This window comes from Meleagris gallopavo, chromosome 3, assembly GCF_905368555.1.
Source record: "Meleagris gallopavo chromosome 3, MGAL_WU_HG_1.1, whole genome shotgun sequence".
NCBI lineage: Eukaryota > Metazoa > Chordata > Aves > Galliformes > Phasianidae > Meleagris > Meleagris gallopavo.
The window spans coordinates 8,856,872-8,873,169 of NC_139406.1; the positions used below are offsets into that span (position 1 = coordinate 8,856,872).

The 16,298-nt window shown below is 43.4% G+C and overlaps 4 protein-coding genes across 9 annotated transcripts in view; 2 read left to right on the plus strand and 2 right to left on the minus strand.

Annotated features, from left to right (window-relative positions):
* CAP2 (cyclase associated actin cytoskeleton regulatory protein 2) overlaps positions 1-2,446 on the plus strand; it is a 66,646-nt gene extending 64,200 nt beyond the window's left edge. For both annotated transcript variants that reach the window (XM_085220174.1, XM_085220173.1), the window contains exon 13: positions 1,145-2,446. In XM_085220174.1, the coding sequence (XP_085076300.1) occupies positions 1,145-1,228 (84 nt within the window). In that variant the 3' untranslated portion in view covers positions 1,229-2,446. The remainder of the gene's footprint in view (positions 1-1,144) is intronic.
* LOC146544590 (uncharacterized) overlaps positions 1-5,796 on the minus strand; it is a 105,700-nt gene extending 99,904 nt beyond the window's left edge. For both annotated transcript variants that reach the window (XR_014882282.1, XR_014882279.1), the window contains exon 1: positions 4,302-5,796. The gene's annotated coding sequence lies outside the window, so the exon portion shown is untranslated. The remainder of the gene's footprint in view (positions 1-4,301) is intronic.
* Positions 5,716-12,890, plus strand: FAM8A1 (family with sequence similarity 8 member A1). The gene is made up of 5 exons (XM_010708450.4): positions 5,716-6,509; positions 8,919-9,039; positions 11,046-11,169; positions 11,380-11,519; positions 11,760-12,890. The coding sequence occupies exons 1-5, from the start codon at positions 5,957-5,959 to the stop codon at positions 11,902-11,904; spliced, it is 1,083 nt and encodes a 360-aa protein (XP_010706752.3). The 5' UTR covers positions 5,716-5,956; the 3' UTR covers positions 11,905-12,890.
* Positions 12,130-16,298, minus strand: part of NUP153 (nucleoporin 153) — a 49,318-nt gene continuing 45,149 nt past the window's right edge. For all 4 annotated transcript variants that reach the window (XM_085220162.1, XM_085220160.1, XM_085220161.1 and 1 more), the window contains exons 21-22: positions 15,861-16,020; positions 12,130-15,407 (exon numbers count right to left, since the gene is read on the minus strand). In XM_085220162.1, coding sequence (XP_085076288.1) covers positions 15,323-15,407; positions 15,861-16,020 — 245 coding nt within the window. In that variant the 3' untranslated portion in view covers positions 12,130-15,322. The remainder of the gene's footprint in view (positions 15,408-15,860; positions 16,021-16,298) is intronic.

Below are 16,298 nucleotides of genomic sequence, written 5' to 3' on the forward strand. Positions count from 1 at the left end.
TTATTTTTTTTTTTTCTAAGACTGTTGATACATGGGTAGTATCTGTAGAATTCTTTCTAGTTTAAGAACCATATTTTGAAAAATACATCACTTAAACATGAGGTGTGCCTTTTCTAACTCAAAGGCTCCTTTTTTGTCCTAGTAAGACCTTGATACTTGGCTCTCCATCATTTCTACTAAAGCTATCCACTGTTGTGTCACATTGTAGCAAGGCAACATGCAGGTAAAGCATACTTATTCAACAGAGTAGTTTTGAAGTTGCACTGAATGACTCAAGATAGAACTTGAATTTGCCATAAATCTTCCACTCCGGAATACTGTATGGCAGAAGGGTTTAGGCTTTACAGAAGAAAAGATGTGACAAGAGAATGTACATTCTCCACTTCTCCCTGAAGTGATTACTGAATGCTCATCTTCAAGGAAATAAAAAGGGAGTGATTTTCAGTGAGTGCACACCTACCTGCTTCTAAAAAAAAAAAAAAAAATTCGAGTCTCTCTCCTCAAATTGCCACTATTGTGTGAAGTCTGGCTACCAAAACACTGTAAAATCTGAAAGAAGAAAATCCTTTTCTCCATACTTTTGTTCTCTGAGAACCGAGGAGGACCCAACAGCTCTCATGCTTTCATCGAATACATGAAATGGAAGGAAACTTCCTTCAAGGTTCTGCTTTGTTTTGTCTGCCCCACAAAGAATGTTATGTCTCTTGAAGTTTATCACATGTAAAATTAATAGGTTGGTATTTTAGATTTTACTCTGTGTTATATCATTTGCTTTCCTCTTTAAAATTAGTCTCCTCACTAAATCTCCATATCGGATGCCTTAAATGTCTTCCAGGCCAGTAGCTGATGGAGCCTAAAGTCATTTCTGTTGGGAGGTTTATTTACTTAGCTGCCCCAAATAATGGTGTGAGGATTTTTACACAGGAGTACCACAGCAAGGCTATTTGAAACTAGGTAGCAGTAAGGCTTTTTCCTGTGTGGCATTGAAAATTGCTTCCTAGGGTAATGAGGAAGGCCTCTATAATCCCAGCATGTCTGAGCTCTCAATGCTTTCCCAGTCATGTAGCACTAATAGTATTCCACCAGTTTTCATGAGGTATCCGCTGTTTATCTAATCATCATTGTTGCTTTTGTTTCTTACCAGAAAGAATTTCCGGTTCCTGAACAGTTCAAGACAGCATGGGATGGATCTAAGTTGGTCACTGAACCTGCAGAGATCGTGGGTTAACCTAAACAGCACCCAGCACTCACTGACTGTGATCAGACCACAGCCAGCAGAAACAACGCAGCAACGTGAAGAACTAGAAATAGCAGTAGCTCCTACTGCTCTCATAGGCCTTCAAGCATTAGCTGTGCATGCTAGAAACAATAACTCGTCTGGCACGCTTTTGTTAGGCACCTCAGCATTTCTCAAGTTTCCACAGTTTGCCTTCACTTACAGTTTTACTTCTCAATGATGTCATGTGAATGTATTGGCTTGAAACCCCCGCCTTCCAGCCACCTCACTGGTTTGAAACACTTTATTCGTTAAGCCAAAATACTGCATGATGCACTCGGTTATCACATTGCTTCCAGGCATTCCTTTTTAAGTTTCTGCTAATCAAAAGCAGCATTAAGACTCTAAGATGAGATTTTCACCTCTTACACTACTCCTGTGTAACACAGTACAAATGCACTCCTGGAGAAAAGTAACTGACAGCTCCCTGTAGTTCTGTGGCAATCTTTTTTTTTTTTAAGCAAGCAAAAAAAAAAAGGATAACTTTCAGCAATACATTTTCCTACTGGAAGATGAAATAACGTGATATTTTAATCTAACACTTTTCTAATACACATATTTAGAGGATCCCTGTGTTTCCAGCGATACAAGATTTTATTCTGATCCACACAGACCTGCTGTAATCCTCTCATTTCTTGAGAATCAGGAATTTTTTTGAAACTGAAGCCTCATGCGAGCTAACAGCTTGCAGCAAACCACCTGAAAGTTTTTGCTCCACAGTTATCTTTTGTTGTTTTTAAACAAATCCCTCATGCTTTAAAATTTCACATTGTATCCTGCAAACTGCACCTTTGCTATTCAGCAGGCTGGCAGGGGAAATACCATGACTGGGCAGGTGGTTTTCCCAGGGCAAAAGGCACACATCAGATTCACTTAGTTTGCTTGTTAAAGTTCCTTTAAAAATCTATCACAGCTGTCACAGCTTCTGTTAATTAAAATTTCTTTCCATTTCTTCCCTGCATTTCTAACACTTACTCAATTTCAAATACATCCACGAAGCAAAGCCATAGATTTATGACCTATCAGTTGAGCCCAAATAAAGCCCACTTGGCCCTTCAACTCTACTTTCTATAGTCCCTATTGTACATGCTTTTTTAACAAGGTGGAGTCTTGTATACATTTGTACTATTTCAGCACATAGTACAATAAAATTTTAAAGTTTTGCAGCCAGCATATGTTTTTGATCACTTGTAATACTTGGTAATGGTGAAATCAAAGTGAGATGCTTGCAGAGCTAGTTACAAGCTAAATTTTGTGCCTAATTTACCTTGAAAGTACATAAATCCTTGAGGGTTTTTAACTACCTTTGATTGTAAACCCTACATAACAACAGTAGTGCTCATTCCGCAAGGTTTTGCTATCTGATCTTTAATCTGTATGTATAATGTGTTTGCCTTAGTATATACCATTTTTCAACAGTAAACTTCTTATGAATTAAAAAAAGGAAAAATGTACTTGTTTAAATATAAAGTTGCTCAGAGCTTACTGTGCCGTACTGGTTGTCCCATACGCCCTCCCCATCTTAAATGCCATTTCATTAGCTTAACTGAGAAGTAGTAGCTGCTCCTCCCATCTAATGAAACATCATCACATCAGCAGCCACCACTCACCTGACAGCAAATAGTGGCTGTGCTGCACGTGAGCAGGGAAGTTTTGTGCACATAACTTCTGTGACAGCACTGGAACCCAGCTGTTCATGGTTCTCATTTCTAGGTATGTATCTTCCAGAGATTTTGTCTAGGGAGATGTCATGACCCAAACAAGTTTATAAGGTCTACCTTTTATTTTCAGCTTTTCCAATTGTTTTTCTACATATCTTCAGATACATCCTTCCCATGTTAGCAAGCTCCAGGAGCAGTCCGTCCCATACCATGATCACAATCATGATTTGTTCTGTGAAACGATCTCATTCTGGAGCATTCTGATCTGAATGACTGAGCCATGTTTTTATCCAGCATCAAACATGGATGAAGTTGTTACACAAAGACAGGAAGCCACGTGCTCCCATGGAGGTATGGCACAAAGCAAGTCTAAAACATTTCCCAGTGAACAAAAAACAGTGAGGCAGCTCTGACTTGCTGTAAGGACAAACTCCTTTAGTTCTTCCAAAGGGCTCAGTTCTCTCCTCAAGGCTGGTTTACTTTTGTCAGTCTTCTTTTAAACATTTCAGAGCAAACTACCATATGGCTAAGCCTTCTCTCTACACTCACACTCCTGCAACATGCAAGATCCAAGCACAGTTGTTGATGAGTTTCTTAACAGTCACACTGTGTGCTTGAAGATCTGACCACACCGGAGAACTTTGTCAGAGAGCAGAGGTTGACAAGATAAGGAAGGAGGCCTTACATTAAGAGACGCAAGGTAATGCTGGCAACTGGAGAAAAGGCCAATGAAGTCTACAGCATTAGGCACCAGAAAAGTAGAATGGGAGAGAGATTTGTTAAATATGCAGACATCTTTTATCAAGTATGCAAAGTCAGCCGTGGGGCACTAAGCCATAACTGTGTTTTGTCAGCTGTAATCCTTGGGAAAAATATTTGCTGTGTGCTTTCAGTAGTTAGGGCTGCTCTCTGCAACCTGTCTTCAAAAATGCAAAGGAAAGCAAAATAAACAAGATAAATCCGAGGTTCTAATTCTAACCTATATGACTTCGTGTACAATTAAATGTAAAAAAACTCCTTTTTGAAAGAATCATTACATACATCTTGAGTTAGAAATAGTCACCAAGTTGCAGAATGATTTGATGAGAGATCCCAGCTGTGGTCAGTTGTGTCCACATCCTCACCAGCAAGTCTGATCTGTGCTTAAGGAGTGACTTCAGCAAGGAATGAAGCACTAAATGCTGAGCAGCCCTAACATTCCATCAATCCTTTCTTTTTACTACATGCTGCCACAGGAAATATGTCATGTACTTCAGATTGGTCTGCTGTATAATCAATGAATGTACAGATGCTGTAATTAAGAAACAGACAAGAAAGTTTGGCTAAGCAGGTTATGACACCAAAAAAGAATACATAGGACTTACCCTTGTCCTGTGCTTGCCAGAAAACTCCAAAACAAGAGCTCCCGAGAAAAAGATCCTTTCCCACTGGTAGTCAGATCTTAAATAGGGTCTAGGAGAGGTGGAGCCAGGCTCCAGCCCTTCCGGCAGCACAGGTGAATTGCCTTCACCTGTGTTCCCAGGGCTGACACATGGCTTGCCTCAGGTGGTCAATCAGAAGTTCAGGCTGTAATTCAGCAGTTCCCATACAGTCTGCACTGCTTTGAAATTGTGCTTCTGTTCTGAATCTAAACAGAGAGCAGTACCTGTGGTGCATACATTGTTATGGAATGAATGTGTATGGTGTAACTAGCCTGTTCATTTTTATAAACCTGTGTGGGTCAAATGTTCACTAGGCTGCAAATCAGCTGGTGAGATACATGAAAGATTTTGACATAAGTTTTCATATGTAAACAGTGTTTTTCTTGTGAGATCTCATGCTTTCTTCAATAGAGCCTCTGTAAAAGGACCTCATGAAGCGCAACGAGGAGAAGGGACAAACTCAGGACAGACTGGGGCCTCTCAGGTAGAAAGCAGCAGAACAAAGGGCGCTGGGCACAAACTGGCACACAGGAGGTTCTGTCTAACCACCAGACATCACTCCTGTGCTGTGCAGGTGATGGAGGACAGGCACAGGCTGCCCAGAGGCTGCGGGGTCTCCTCCTTGGAGATCTCCAAAAGCCGCCTGGCCTTGGCTCTGAGCATGAGAGAGAGCCCTGCCAGCCTCAGCCATCCTGCGATTGTGCGATATCGGCTTAGTTATTCAGAACATCGCTTCCTTTGTGGAAATTGGAAGTATCGAAGCAGTGACTCCGCGTATCCACCAGATGGCAGAGAGCAGCTGAGGCGCGGGCAATGTCGAGCTGTTCCTGTTAACGCTCGACTCGTGTTCGCAAAGGCTGTCTGTCAAGGGACTGAGAAACTGCTCTCTAAGCGTCACTGTTAAGACGTTAAAAGATCATCTCGGTTAAAGGTCTGAGGGGACTGAATGCGGAAGAAGAAAAAACATCTACTTGTGGGAATAATTTAAGACTGGTTTTTGAACACCGCTACTTCCACAATTAACACCATTTCCATTAAAAGCAGGTCATAAAAAAACCCGATCGTGGCGCCAATACTTAACAGAGCTACAGAAGAGAAAAGGCTGAGCAATTTCAAGCCTGCATTTGAAATCCACAAATCTTCCCAGCATTCTAGCAAATTAGATCCTTGTTTCCCAGTGCCACAGTTTCCCAATTGGTCGCATTATCCGCCCGTTTTCTTTCGGATTTCGAAAGAAACTCTTCACTGCGTCACAGGGAGGCGGGAAGGAAGAGACGCTGAGTTGCTGAGGAGCTGAGGCACCTCGCGCCCTCACACGGCAGGGTGGGGGCGGGGCGGCGGCTCTGCCTGCACCCAGCCAGGGCGGCTGCGGGGCCGCTGCTCCCCTCGCTAGGGGCGCTCGGACGCTCCCCGGCCCAAGCGCGGCCCTCCCTCGGCGCAGGGCGATACCATCTGGCGGCACAGGGGTGGGAAAACCGCTTCCCTCCCGGCGCTCGGTGTTTTTCGGCTTTCCCTGCTTACCCCCGCCCCGCCGAGAGGGAGAGGCGAGGCGCACCCTGGCGCGTGCGCGGTTCGGGCGGCGTTCGGCGTCAGCGGCGATGCCGGAGATGGCGGATCCCGGCACGGAGCCGGGCACGGCCCACAGCGGCGCCGGAGCGGTAGCGACGGCCGGGGGCACCGAGGACAGGAGCGACGGCGGCGGAGAGGCCGTTCCCGCGTCGCCGCCTCCGCCGCCCCGCTCTGCACCGACGGCCGCGGGGAGCGACGACGGGGGGAAGGCGCTGAGCGCGGCGGAGTACGCGCGGCGGGTGCACCAGTGGCTGTGGGACTCGTACTGCGGCTATCTCAGCTGGCACTACGGCCTGCCCGCCCTGCTCGCCGCCGGCCCCGCCGCCCGCCTCGCCGCCCCGCCGCCGCCCCTTCCCTCCGCCCCGCCGGGTTCCGTTCCCTCAGCCTACTACAGCCCCTTCTACCTCTTCGCCTCGCCGCCCGCCGCCGCCGCTGCCGCTCCGGGGCCCCGCGCCCCCCCCGCGCCCGCCCCCGCCTCCTCTTGGCCGCCGGCTGCCGCCGGGCTCTCCCCGCTGCCCCGCGCGGCTCCCGGCTCCGGCAGCGGCGGTGCGGCCCCGCGGGAGGCTGCGGGCCGGCCGGCAGGTGAGTGAGGGCGGCCTGGGCCGCGTTTGTGCCGTGCTCGTGTGGATGCGGCTCGTTCCTTGCGCGGTTCGGGAGACGAGAGCCGAACTGACTTCATCCGCTCCTTTCCGTGCCGCGGTGACATCGCCTGGCCAAGTCGAAGGGAGGAAGCAGAGCCGTGGGGCTGGCAGCAGGAACTGGAGTTCATTTCAGATGTCAGTATTTGCGGAGTGTGTATAGCAGCGCTTCTGTTTGTGTTCGCTTGAGAGCAAAGCAAACTGATTGCGTGTGAGAGAACGCGGGTAGCGTGCAGGTGCTTCCCCGCTGGCTGGGGGAATGGCCGCTTCCTTTATTCCGGGGCTGCCGATGGACGGGCATCCATCCGGCTGTGCTGCCGAGGCCCCTGGAGAAAAGCCAGTTGTCCTGGCCCTCCGCAGGGCGAAGTGCACGGGCAGAGCTGTGCCGTTGGTGTGAGCTCGCTCCCCGGAGAGCATTTTTCCTTCCTTTTTCTTTTTTTTGTTGTTCTCTTCGAAGGGAAGGGATTCTGACTTTCAAACGTGGTTTGTTTGAACAAGGTTGCGATGCAAAGTAGTGTTTTCTTTCATTCGGGGTTACAGATTGCTTTTTAGATTGCTTTTGAACAGAAGCTGCCTGTGCATAATGCAGAGGATACAAAGGTGGATGGAAATGCTTCCTGGATTTTTTACGTAGCTCTTCAGGAACAAATGCAGTATATCCAAGGCAGCTGGGGGCACAGACAGCTCTTCCTACTGGTGAACGTGGTCATTCTGAATGCTCATTACTGTCGTGACGCCCGGCCTTCCTACAGGAATTCTTTGCGTGCCCCAGTGCTCTGATGCAGTCAGTTGTGCTCCAGCTTGTGAGGGGATGCATCTGGAACAGCTCAAGTGATTACATCTCCTTTTCTGCTGCGGATTATTGTCCTTGGAGCAAGCTTGGCAGGAGAGGACATGTTTCCATCCTGGTGCTGCTGTAGTTTACAGCCCTGTGTGCTTATGTAACATAAGCTGACACTTATTTCAACTGAACTTTGCACATTTCCAATTGGAGTGTCAAAAAGGAGAGCAGGTGACCGCCTCTCCCAGCTCAGTCTGCCTGCAACCGAGTGTCAGAACGTGTTAGTTGTATGTTAGTTGTACATTAGTTGTACGCTGGGCAGCAGCAAGCTTTTGTTAGATGCTAATTGTGGTTTAAGATGCTTTGTCCCCTTGCCCCTCCCTGCCTTACTGCAGCAGGTTACCACTCTTACACTGAGCACAGTAGAACAAAGCATGCTCAGGCTTCAGTTGCCGTGTGTCACTGCCTGATTAGTGAGAACCCTCCTTCATGTGAGAGCCTGGGCTTTGAGCTGTGCGTTGCTTTCTGCTGTCCCCACCACAAATGTTAACTTCAGATGTAAAAAACATCTCCTTAAATCACTGCAGTGGAAATACGCTGAAGTCTCAGCAGAATTTAATGTAACTTGAATACTTCCACAGCCACAAACACTTCTGCCTTACTCGGTCGCTCTGTCTGTGTGTCCAGATGGCACTGCTGCTACCATCAGCCACAGTGCTGCATTTGAGGAATGCATTTGCTCTGTGCTTTCTGCTGCTACATGCTTGAGCTGGGCCAGGGGATGCTGAGGTACAGAATCTTCCATTAGAAGTTATTTGACAACTTGGATACGCTTCAGCAGTGCAAACTGGATCTATTTTAGTATTCCAAATGTAAGTCATGCTGCTTGACAGATAGTATCAATGTGGAGTTACCAGTGTAAACAGCTATGAAGGGAAGATACAAGCTGAGTTGCATTAAGCAAGAACTTGCTCTTGCATAATCACTGCTTGCATTTAAAAGCACAGAAGTGCCCTGGGCTTGCAGCTTTACATGCACTGCTTGTGAGGCTGGGACTGGCAGTAGCAGTTTTGGAAGCTGAACTATTCTGGGTGAAATTCAGCGTAGAGCAGTGATGTTTTTCATGATGTTTTTTTGAGATTGGGGTGAGAATTTCCTTTTTCCCCTCTCCCCCTTTTTCTCCTTTTCTTGTGTGTGGGACAGGCATTTGCAGAAATGCTGTTTATTTTGCCCCCATCTGCCCTTGGCCAGTGGCACTGGGGAAGTTACATTTTCTGGCTCGTAGAGCAGCGTGCTGTGTTGTATTATAATAAACAGCACAGGGACCTTTCTGACAGATGTGACTAATGCTTTCCTCTGCTCCTGTTTCTGGGTCTGACCTGAAGGCTCATATAACTGAAGTAATCCAGATGAGTTCTTTTAATTGATAGACTTCTTTAGAAGAATTCTTGGTGTGAGCTGAGATAAAGCTCTTGGTTGTGTTCTTGAGAAAGGTATATGTGAAGTATCCTTGAGAGAACTGAACTTTTTATTGCAGTACGAGCTGGGTAATCCTAACTGTTTCTGTTGCAGGTCGGGAGTTCATTATCCCTTCGCTGGCACACAGGTTCATAGCAGAGATGGTGGATTTCTTCATTCTGTTCTTTATAAAGGCAACCATAGTTTTAAGTATTATGCACCTCAGTGGGATAAAGTAAGTAGAACAGTATAAAGGTTTTTTGTATACAACTTTAAGGTCTTTGTGCTCTTTGAGGTATCATGATGCATGTGTGCTGTGGTTATGCATCTGATGTCTCTTTCTTAACTGGCCCCACTATAGGATAACCTCCTTTTAAATATTTCCTGATCTGGAGTCAGCTGATGGCAGGGGGAAGAATTTTGGAGTAATTCTGTAGGCTCACAAACTTGTTACTAAGGATTGATTAGACTGACCTGCAGTGTATGATTTTGAGGGACTTAGCAAGAATTTTTTTAAATGCTTTTAAAAAAAATCTCTGTGGGAAATCTTTTTTTTTAAAAAAAAAGGTTTCTATTTCAGATCATGTCAAATATGTATCAACAGGAAGGTTGCTAGGAACGTTGCCATGCTGCAGGCTTTACTGTGCATAAGCTGGAGGGAAAGATGGAGTAAGCATCATATGCATCAACTATGCACCAGAATTTAAGTCTTCACATTTTTATACTTGATGTATTTGGGTTTTTTTTTTAGTGATTAATTACCTCAAAGGCTTTCTCCTTCTGCAACAGTTTTTATTCCATAGCTGATTCAGTTCCTCCACTTCGATATATTCAAATATTTCAGTCTCATGAGGAGATGGAGGCTTAGTATGGTCCATACACTTACATTTCAGAACTGAAGCTCTCTGCTAAAACAGCCTTCCAAATGTTGACTGGATGTAAAGTGATACTACAGAGATAACATCTTTTGGATAGATTGAACTGCTGCTTGAAAGGTGTATGGACGAGGCTTAAATCCAAAACAACAAATGTTAGTGTAAATTATCAGTGTTTGTTGTTCAAATAAGCAGGCAGATAAAATGCCAACCTCTCAGTTCTGTTCAGTTGCCAAAGCCTCCAACTCTAACCTGGCAGCTTGTATTTCTAGCTTGGTTTTGTAGGCCGAAAATGATACCGAAGGTACAGGAAAGCTGGAGAACAGTTATGTGTATTGCTTCTGCAAAAATGGTGGTGGAGATTGAAAGAGAATCTTTTTCTTTTTGAACTAATGTACAGTATATTGAATATTACTGCTCTTGCAAGAGCCACAGAATTGCTTACAAGCAGCTTCAGAAAAACATTTGGTTGTTTCTTCCTGGTGAGCTGTGTGCTGGAGGCCAGGCTGAGCTGTCATGAAAAAGCACGTCCTCGCTGAAGACAAACACTTCGGGCCAACATTGCACTGAAGGGAAAAGCAGATTGTGCCACACTATCATTTTCTCAGTTCCTTATGTTTTTTGATCCTGAACAGAGAGGAGAGCAAGTAGTGCACGTACGGGTTGTTTTCAGGTGGGACCACACCTATTTAAATAGAAATTATAATCTAGATAGGTCACTGAAAAGTCGCCTTCCAAGTACACATTGCAAGTGTGCCTATTCCACGTATCAGATGTCATATCTGTGGTTTGACTTGTGAAAATGCACAGCTGATTCCAGACTGCTGCTTTGCATAGCTTCGTTAGGGGAAATGGCTCAAAGTTTCAACTGCTCGGTGAAAGCATTTTGAAACTGCTGAGAAGACAAACCCTGGTCATGCAAAGAAGAAGTGTCCTTTGCTTGCTTACTGACTTGCAAATTCTGCCTTACAAGAGAACAACGCTTTGGGTTCCCATCTCCCTCACTCACCTTTTAATGAAGATACTTGCATCCTGTATTTAGTTAGATGATTGTGGAATCCCGTGTATCTCTCAAGAATGAGTTTTCCTAACAATTCTGCAGCTCATTACATAGGCCATCCTTCTGCAAACGTGGTAACAATGAGTTTTTTCGTAATGAAAAACCAAACAGCAACTCAGAAGGAAACCTACCAGTGTTAGGAATTTTAGTGGATGGCTTAATATCATAGAAGCTGAAGAGCTATTATTCTTTTTTAATAACAGAATTGAAGAAGTGAATTCTAGTATTAGAAGGGACAAATGAGTTTTGGCTTTTGTGTAGTGTTGTGGTGATGTTGTTTTTTTAAAGTTATCTTATTTTCCACAGAGACATCTCTAAATTTGCTATGCATTACATAATAGAAGAAATAGATGAAGATACATCCATGGAAGATTTGCAGAAAATGATGGTAGTAGCTCTCATCTACAGGTTATTAGTCTGCTTCTACGAGGTAACTATTCCTATATCGGAACTTCTGTAATTCATACGTGGCAGTTCTCAAATAAACAAACAAAACAAATGTATCATCAGTGGCCAGTGACGTAAATCCTTCTTACTTTGAGATCTGTGAAGCTACGTGACTTTCAGTTGAAAGCTAAGTTTGCCATAGCAGTGAACTACAGTGTGTTGTGTGGAATTGAAACAACTTTTCTTTTTGCAGATAATCTGTATTTGGGGAGCAGGCGGAGCGACCCCAGGGAAGTTCTTGCTTGGACTGCGAGTTGTGACGTGTGATACTTCTGTACTCATCGCACCCAGTCGTGTGTTAGTCATTCCATCTTCTAATGTCAGTATGACAACGTAAGTATTTCATGCTAATGGTATGGAAGGTGTGCAATTTGGAAGGGAATGCACCATTTTTTTTATTGCTGGCCTTTGCCGGAATTGGATTGCCAAGAGATTCTTTCAATATAACAATTACTCAGTTGTGAATATTTTCCAGTTCAGGTGGTAAAATAAGCTCTAAACTCTGGAGGTTGTGGGTTTGGGGAAAGCAGGAAAGTGACAATAAGGCACTGAATACTTTTATTCTCTTTTCAGGTCTACAATAAGAGCTTTGATCAAGAATTTTTCTATCGCTTCATTTTTTCCTGCATTCATTACGCTGCTGTTCTTTCAGCACAACAGAACAGCCTACGATATTGTAGCAGGAACTATTGTGGTAAGAAGAAATGGAATCAGATGATAGCAAAAGATGACAGACTCCCAGACTGTTTTTGAAAACCGTTCCCAAATGAACAAAGACCTACCCGAAACTGACATTGAGATGACCGTCCGAATCTTAAGCCCAAATTAAAGCAGAATGACTCTGAAGCTAAAGGAGATGGGTTGCTCCAGAGCGGTGCCGGCAGCTACCTTCAAAGTACTGGAGTTCTCACCAATGCCAAAGAATTTTGAGAGAAATGATATGTATTAACTGTAACTTGAAAATAAGCGACTCTGTTAGTAACTGCAGAACAGTGCAGTTCTGTTTGTCATCCTGGGGGGGGAAAGCAGATACTGAGAAATACTCCACCTCTAAAGAAGTGTTTTTCCTACAGTTTTGGGTATTGGAGGTAACTAACTAGAAAATGTTGTTTTCCAAGCAGTTGCCTGAGTTGTGTTGTTGCAGATTCTTTGAGGGGAAGGGAACTGCAGTGTTGGAGAGTAAGGCACATTCACTGAGTTACAGTGACAGATGCGTAGAAAGAAAAGTGTTCATCCCTGCCCTTATTACTGCTTCACAGATCATATTCCCTCACCTCTTAAAAGTATTTTATCTGAATATTGATGGTGACAAGTTTTTTTGCATGATTATCTTAAGTATTGTCATTTATTTAATGTGTCAAAGCTAATGAGGTGAAATGGTAGCTGCTTTTTCTCTGGGAAGGGCATTTTACACTGCAGTGTTAGTGAATTGCCATGTATATAATTTTGGAGCTGTGAACAGCACACATCATTTGCTTCTCTCTGGAGTGAAAGCATTTGTCTATTTCTTGCATATAATATCAAGCAAAACAGCTGACTGAGTTTCCAGGAGCATGCAGAAACTATTAACTGAAACACGTGCTATGGGTGTAAGTCAACAGAAGTACAAATACTACTTGTTTTCACTTTATATTCTGGCTAACTGTTGGTATATTCAGAATAACTTAAATACTGAATAAAAAAGCCTAATATTTTGCATGATTATACAGAGCTTTGATTTTGGTCTTATGGCATTAGTATCTTGGAAAGGGCTATCTACAACAATGTTATGTTTTATTAAAATTTGAAGAAGAGTTTAGAATTCTCCCAGAGCAGTTTTGGTCTCTTCTTCTCTGAGGCACATCTGCTGCTCTGGTGCTGAAATTCTTACCCTTTCTTCCCTTCTGGAGGTAGACAACAGAAGTATTTGTGTGAGCTCCTCTTTTCTCTTCAGGTGAAACAGCTTAAAAGCAGTAACATGTTAATATTCTGCATTAGTTTAGTTTGACAAGGGCTGCTATTTTGTTTATGAAGAGAACTTTTTGCATATACGTTCTGATCTTTATTTGCCATCTGCTGACAACGGCATTTTCTCCTCACTGAACTTTCTAGAACTTTCCAGAATGAAGTCGCTACCTTTTTGGATGATGACTTTCAGATTCTTTGCTATAAGCAATCGGTTGTCTTAGCTAGAAACCCCATTTCCAGATGCATCATCAGAAAATGTACCTGTACCCAAATATGAAGAACAGCACTGCTGATTTGAGTGTTAGAAGTTCAGGAGGGGCTGTCCAACCTGACAGAAGCTGAAGTTGTTAGAACTGACAAAAGCCATTCTGGGTTGGGTGTTGTCTATTTATGTTTTCACCATGAATACAGATAGAATTTTTGGTCTAGTTCCTATAGTGGTGATCCAGAAACTGGGATTCAGGATGGAGGCAGGTAGAACCATAGCTGGATAAAATTGCAGTGTTAAAGCTTCAGATTTTTCTTAGCCTGGAGAAAAATACTACCCTGTCCAGACAGGCAAAGAAAAAATTACAATTCAGAAAAGCCAAAGCTGGCCAGGGAAAAACAAATGTCCAGTTGCCCTGACAAGTGCCTGTTAATTTTTTCGGTTTGTTTGGCAGGTAAAAGGACTGAGGAAAACTGAGTGGCATTTCTCTAATTTAGAGACCTGGAAATATCTAACTGCATATAATCTGCCCACAGCAGTAAGATGTGACCACCTGAATAACAGCTTAGCTCCGTGCTTTTCACGTCCAGTTGCTCAACGCTTTTTCTGTGTACAGAAATCAATTCTACACATACTGCGAGACTGACAAAAGTGAAAGTTGGCCTTTGTCCTCCTGTGAAGTGTAGCTCACAGTTGGAAAAGTTTCAGAACATGGGCATGGATGGCTGTAGAAATGCAAAGCAGCAGTGAATGGCAAAAGTGCTGCCAAGTAACCACTAACGTATCTGAAATTATTTATATCAACTCTAAGCTAGGTGGGCCTTACAGGCTTTTCTCCCTTAGCAATATGAGAGGGAAGTGATGCTTTCACTGTTTGCTGCAGGAAATGACAGGATCTCAACCATAAACTAAATGCTACAGCTTACCAAAAGCTCAGGCCTTTGTTTGGAGTTAAAACTGCCAGACAATATTTCATATTTTTATTGATGGCATTTATCCCATGGTTTAACATGTTAATTATACTGTAATAAACATGGCTTTAATATTAAACTTTTCCTTATTATCCAAAGTCACCACAGTCCATTTCAGTAAATATAAAAATATATACTTAATACTTTGTACAATACTGGTTTTTGGTCCAAACAAAAATGGATCAGAAAAGCCAATAAACTTACTTTAAGAATTCCCAATTTTAAAGATTTTCTAAATGGATTTAGGCAACTTTGAATAATGGGATTTACATAATAAAATCTGAGACAATACTAAACAAAAATGGCCGTAACACACAAAATTAAAATTTCCATTTCACAGATCTGTTATGCCAAAAAAGTACATAGAGAAACAAAACGGTATTTACACGTTTCATAATAAAATAACAAAGGCGAGACAGGTGATAAAGGGCTGTAAGAATGAAAATATAGAAATAGCATATAATTATTAAATGGAGAACTACAGATCTAACAAGTCCTTAGCATGAATCATCCTGTAATCAGTCTTCCTCTATCAGAAAATTTTAGTGCACAATACACCCAAACTCACTCACTTCACACATACACCGGCACAAACTCAGCATAGAAATCATTCGTTACCAACATTCTCTACTCTATACAGAACCCCTCACTGGTATAATTACAATTCGGAGGCGTCAGTAAACGCAGATGAGCGCACATAGTGGTGCAGATGAAGAGGTATTGTACAAGCCATTCACTGTGCGGGCTATACTCATCTCTATAGCCGAACCATGCCGAGTCAGTGAAAGAAGTAACTTGCTGGATTCTAAAATAGTTTTGCTTGAGAACGGCCCTGTTGCCAACTCTACTTGTTACAAAAAAACTAAACGAGGGAGGGAAGGAAAGGGCGGCAGAGTTCTATATTCCTTTAGGCAGATCTGACTTCAGCTAACCCAGCACGAGGTACGATCCCAACAACTGAACAATGCAGGGCAGCAGCTGCTCTCAAAGTTGCTTTACCAATCGGGCGATTACTTTCTACGTCTAACTGCAGTCTTTATCTTCCGACCAGAAACTGAAGATCCAGAGGCAGAGAAAATATTTTTTCCATTAGTCCTATCAAAAGAAATGAGTAGTGCAGAGTTTAGGACAGTATAGTTGACAATTCAGTAGCAGCACTGAGCAGATATTCCAGAACAACTGTTGGATCATCTGGCTCGCTAGTTAGCAGCTGGCAACAAACAGTGTATGACAAACAGGAAGAGACTTCCAGAAACCAAAAGCAATTAAACCTCTCATTCAGCAGGTAAGCAGCACGCAGTGGCTAAATGCAGACCTTATTTTTCAAGAACATTTCACATGGGTGCGTGATATTTCTGAGAACTAGGCTGCTCTAAAGCTAGCGTTGCTTCCTTAGCTGCTCACGCTAACAGAGCAAGGAAAGATGCCACGCTCAGACATAAATTCCAAGGTTCATCTGAGCACCTCACAATTTAACATCAGTAGAGGCTGCACACAGTCCACTGACACTACCAAAAGCTCAAGTGAAATTCTGATATGGTCTCTTACCCCACTGTAAATGTAGGAGGCTGGCTGAATGAAAATCCTGAAGAGCCAGAAGGCTGTACCGGTGCTGCTGGTGCAGGAGGATTTGCACCAAAAGTAAATACTTCTGGGTTACTTGTAAAGTTGAAATTAGAAGTACTACTTCCAAACTGGAATACAGGACCTAAGAAGGATGGTGTAGAAGCAGAAGGGAATAAGAAAATGAAATTTGAGTTCATCTTTACAGCAAAATCCTCACCGTCCTCCCACTACCTCTATCAAACATTGCTCAAGATGGCAAAGCTTGGGGTGGGAGGAAGGTTTACCAGAAATGCTAAATTACCACAGGAACAACACTTAGAAAACTTCATTTGCTTCAGTAGAGAATCATAAAGAGATTCTAAGTAAGACTGCTGGCACACTGCTAACGAACTGTTTCCTGCTATCTGTATTGCCATTAAT